This window comes from Dendronephthya gigantea, unplaced genomic scaffold, assembly GCF_004324835.1.
Source record: "Dendronephthya gigantea isolate DGI-Jeju-01 unplaced genomic scaffold, DenGig_1.0 000247F, whole genome shotgun sequence".
Taxonomy (NCBI): Eukaryota; Metazoa; Cnidaria; class Anthozoa; order Malacalcyonacea; family Nephtheidae; genus Dendronephthya; species Dendronephthya gigantea.
In genome coordinates, this window is record NW_021163257.1 from 95076 (window position 1) to 100520 (window position 5445).

Below are 5445 nucleotides of genomic sequence, written 5' to 3' on the forward strand. Positions count from 1 at the left end.
CTTTAATAGCGGGAGTAATCCATGGTTTATCGTTGGGATGGAGTTTAACAGTACGCATGGGAATACATGAATTCAAAGCACCATGAACCACAGACTGGAACAAATCCAGTTGATCGTCACATGAATTTCGCCTCATGAGCGGTGTCCAATTGACAGAGTCCAGGCAGGATATCAAATTTCGTTTGTTGGAAACACGATAATCACGCTTTTGGAGTCGTGTGGTGGGTAGGCTTGGAGCATGTGGTGAAGTGGGTTGAAGTAATATGCTAGAATGATCAGATTGGCCTATAGGTGGCAGGATGGTAGCATCGTAGTAAGCCGATAAAGTTGAAAATGCTTGATCAAGGATATTACTTCCCCTGGTAGGCTTGGTGACCAGAGTTTTCAATCTAAAGGAATTGCACAGATTTCCTGGCTTAAATTGGTTAAAATCTCCGAGAACCAGGACAGCGGAATTAGGATAGTTGGCCAGTGAGGAATCTAAACATTTGAAGATATGCGTTCGAAGCGCGTGGTCATCGCTTTGGGGGGGGTGATAAACTGTTCCCAGGATAATGGAGTTTATTCCTCGGGGTAATCGATCCATTTTGATTAAAAACCATTGACTCTCAATTTCAGGATCGCCTAAGTCAGTTAATTCGGTAAAATTAAGAATTTAATAGAATAAAATTCTATACTAAAGCCGCCATCTTGGATTGATTTCTAAGTACCCAATGCGCATGCTTCTCCGCCATAGTGTATTAAATTTCTAGCCATGTTACAAAAGTCGTTTACCTTGTTCGTGTTAAAGAAGAAATAATAACTTTTTTTGTATGAATCTTCATATGAGAAATTGTAATTATTTACATTTAACGCCCTGGGAGAAATCTATAAAATATATAAGATATTGTAAGAACTGTACATTCTTGAAACCGGACATGAGGGAAAATCACAAACTTTATGGCTTGAGTTGAGTATCAACTCAACTTTGTTTAAACACGGTATTACTCTTCAGGACTTACATGCAATTAAATGAATACAACCTTAAATATTTACAATTATACTTATGTTACTAATTAATTAAACACAAGTTTGCTTTTCAACAGTGCCGCGTATACTATTATAAGATAAAATTTGACAAATAAGCAAATTGTTAAGAATTTTCGTCATTACAGCCAATGATGTTCGCGATAAGCTTATATTGATAAAATTGTCTTCATGCAACAATATTAATTCATATTCATGGAAATGCCAGCCGTTAAAGGTGGTTTGTAACATGTAGAGTAGTAGATTAAATTTCTTCTTCACTTTTATCTGGACCACTGCTACTAGTCAGTTCAGTAAGTTTATCGTAACAATGATTTGCAAATATCTCAGCGTGTTCATCATCTACTGTTACATTACTGACAATTTCCCAGGTCATTTTGCCGTTAATGGTGTAAATATAATGAGAAAATGTACAGGTGGCATCATGGATAAGGTCGTTTATGAAACATTCATTTAGTTTATAAGTCACGTTTTGCTGTCCACCAATATTAAAAGACCCCATACTTGATATTAAATTGCAGGGGCATTTGGGAATTAGCTTGCCGGTGATAAATGGGCTGATTATTTCTATTGGTTCCATTACTCCACTGACTACAGTCTCTTCAGTTATATATCTTTCTTTCTTCACATAAGATTTGATCTCCTCGGTAGTTTCTTTGGCTAATTTCCAAAATTCGCCATCATCATCTGGTGCGTAATTCATATAACAACCATTCTGCATGTACACAAAATACCGTAAGTAATCCTTGTCTGGTTTTGGATCACAAAAGCGCAGGGCATTGATAGGAAACGAGAAATCTATCTCCGTATCTTTAGGGTTTCCATGTTCCATAAGTCTAGAAAACGCCAAATGTGCCGCTGCCGTGATAGCTCCAGTTACTGTGCAATTATTTGCTTTGCAAGTTTGTATAATGTCACTCGATTGCTTCTCACTAAATACTTTTATATTCAACCGGCATGGCACGGATAATTTAGACACTTCTGGATTTGGTGGGAATTGTTTGTGATATGGATTATTCGGCTTCTTTCCCCTTTGGCGAGTTATAATTTTTTTCATAAGAACTTTCAATATCTGTCGCAGACCGCAATAGGTTAGCAGCAAATTATACAATGAATGCCAAATTCGATGTCGAGTAACAATCTCATGAAATTGTGGCAGCAAATCAAGACTGGGGATTTCCTGATCAACACTGCTAGTAGCGTTCGCGAGTTCGTTCATTGTATTAAGGAACAGCTTGCAAAACTTGACAGTAGACACGCCGTCGATACTTGAATGGTTAAATTTAAACATTAATGTATTTACATATTTTCGAGTATCAGATAGGAATTCCTCTCGCAAAATCACAACTCGCCATAACAGACCATTTCCTCTCTGTTTTGCTGTATATTCAAACCAGACATCTTGCCAGTCCGAAGCCTTTACATCGGAAGTGGTGATATCTAACATTCCAATGACTTCACATATTTCCTTGATTTCAAAATATTTATCACCATTCGTCGTTGTTGTTATGTAACGTGTTGAAGTACCAAGCTCTGTTTCGATGCTATGGATATCGCCAAGCATATATTCGATGCACCAGATTTTTCCGTGGAAAGAATATCTAGGACTTCTTCGAGCGCCCCAAGTCGACGTTGGTTTGAACGAAAGGTTGCTGGCAATTTGCTGTTTCCTTCGCTAGTGAAGTATTTCAGAATCTTGTATACAAGATATACGCAGACTGTAGACAGAAAACCTTGAGTTATTGACTCAACACTTGCCATGTTAGTACCAAAAATCAAGTTTCAACGTACAGCGAAAGTTTGTATAGTCAAATTTTTGGTTAAAGCGGGTTTTAACAAGGCGGAATTTTGAACGATATTTTTGGCTTGATTTTGTGTTCAATTGTGGTTGGTAAATTAAGTGGTCGCTTCGGTCTAAAGGCGGATTTCCACTTACAGCGAAATCGTTCGCTAGCGAAATATTTGCATATTTTCTTTTGAATTTTAACAGTATAAAAAAATTAGTTCGACTTGACTGTTCCCAATTCAAAAGAAAATATGCAAATATCTCGCTAGTGAACGATTTCGCTGTAAGTGGAAATCCGCCTTAATTCTCACAGTTCAGGGGAAAAAACTGTTCGATTGCAACTTTCCGCAACGTGCAATATCGCTGAAAGAACTGTTATTTCGTGACCTCTTGAACAGAACTAATGTAAAAGACAAAGAAAAATGTCCGCTCCATGTGCAAAATTCCTCCTAGTGGAAAACAGTCTTAAAACTTCATTAGTTTGTAAGCTGGACTCTACTGTGCCTCAACATAGAAATGCGTGCGCGAGAATGTGATTTGTCCCAACCCAGCAAGTTCACATAAGGCTATTTACTTGATCCCGCTTACCCAGATAATGACAATATTTAAGTGAAACATTACTTCAGCACATTTTGCCAGAAACAAGACAGGTTTTAACCCAGAAATATCATGTAACAAAGCTTACAAAAGTCGTTTACCTTGTTCGTGTTAAATGAAGCACTAATAAATTTTTGGTAAATATTCTACTGAAAAAAAATCTAACCTTGGTAGACTTTATAAATTCAGTATTAAGAGCTTTTGAGTTCAATTGCATTATGATATACTGTATTATTTATCTTTAACCATGTCTATGAAGGTATGTCCAAGGCTTTTGAAATACTTCACTGGCAAGCAAATGAATTGCCTGGAACGTCTAGTTCAAACGGACGTCAACTTGGGTTTTCTGAAGCAGTCGTAATACTCATGCCACAGATGGAAAAATTCGGTGCATCGAATATATACTTAACGATAGCTATAACATCGTGTGGGAGATTACTACATCTAGATGTTCGCGACGCTCTGATACTCTTGGCCAAACGACATATACAGACAATGCTTCTGGCTGTCATAACAACAACGATGAACGATGAAAAATATATCGTTATCAAGGAAGTCAGTGAAGTTGTGACAATGTGACAAATATCCACTTCTGATAGGTTCGGTCCGAAAGGCTTCGGAATGGCAAGATGTCGGGTTTGAAAATACAGGAAAATAGAGAGGAAATGGTCAGTTTAGGAGAGTTGTAATATTACAAGAGGAATTCATGTCAGACAATCAGAATATACAAAAAAACAAATGTTTAACTTAATTCATTCATGTATGGACGGCGTGTCAAGTTTTGCAAGGACCTCCTCAACAACATGCATGATCACTAGCGAACGGTGCCAGCTGTGTTGCCCAACATATTAAATATTTGTGCCACGAGTGTTCACGAGTGTTCAAAAATTAAAAAAGTTCTCCGCACACTAGAGCTTCCTGCTTAAGAACGCTGCAACGAATGGTATTTAAAAAAAACACTTTTGAAATTGAATACCCTTAGTAAAAAAAATTAAATTGTCAAATAATAAACTTCTAGTATGATCAATAATTACTTGTACAACTCGTATATCGTCATAAATAACGCATTTTTCCAACTACTGAGCAAAAATCTAACTGTCCACTTTGGTTCAATCATCTGAGCCACTGTCAGTGCATTCGAGTGATCTTTAAAAAAAATATATCATAGGTGCAATCTTAAATGTTGATTTTTATTGACAATTATAATAAATGTTGTTCTGAAATATTTCGCGAAACCTAATGTAGTCTAGGACCTGTATACGAGTTTCTATGCATTCCATTTAGCACAGGCAATCTCAACTGTTTTAGGGTCATTTGACCATGGCAGTTAACATGGCATATGTGCCAATTAAAACCTGATTCCGGGACTCACACCTGACTCCGCCCTGAAACGGCAGTGCCGACATAGCTCTAACTTCGAAAAAGCAAAAGCAGTAGTCTTTCTGGAGTGCTTATAGTGTTTAGAAGGGTTGCTTTTAGGCAGTGTTGTAGAAAAGGGGGGGGGCTCTTTTGGGAGGAGCCCCCTTTCTTCAAACGTAGAGGGGGCTGAACCCTCTTTCCTATTTTTTTCCAGCCAGTTTACTGATGTAAAACCATATTTTTTCAATTTACCAAATTGAATTAATTTATTTTTGTATATTAACTTTTATCGACAAAGAAATGACCATTGTTAACATATATCTAACTATATTTTTTTCGCCTTTTCGCCCGCGCATCATTCCGCCCAATCTTTACCGTTTAGCGTGCGGTGGAAAAAATAAAGGCCTGACATTCAGGTTAACATATATCTTAGGATTTCACAAATGCATTGTTTAACAGCAAACAGCTGGCAACTAAATTTACAAAATTAATATATTTACATATTTATACAATTTTGAAAATTAAATAGTAACTTCAGTTTGATTGGTTGATGGATGATGGTAAACATTATTTAAACTATGATAAATTATGACGTGATCCATATTATGACGTCAACCAAGGCAAATTTATCTTCTGGAGAGCCCCCCCCCCCCTCTACAGTACTGCATTTAGGGCTG

The 5445-nt window shown here is 37.1% G+C and overlaps 1 protein-coding gene across 1 annotated transcript; it reads right to left on the reverse strand.

Annotated features, from left to right (window-relative positions):
* Positions 1-1043: 1043 nt before the first annotated feature.
* On the reverse strand, positions 1044-2927 carry LOC114540684. Its single transcript, XM_028560808.1, has one exon. It carries the CDS (start codon positions 2588-2590, stop codon positions 1271-1273), a length of 1320 nt encoding a protein of 439 aa, XP_028416609.1. The 5' UTR covers positions 2591-2927; the 3' UTR covers positions 1044-1270.
* Between the last annotated feature and the right edge of the window lie 2518 nt (positions 2928-5445).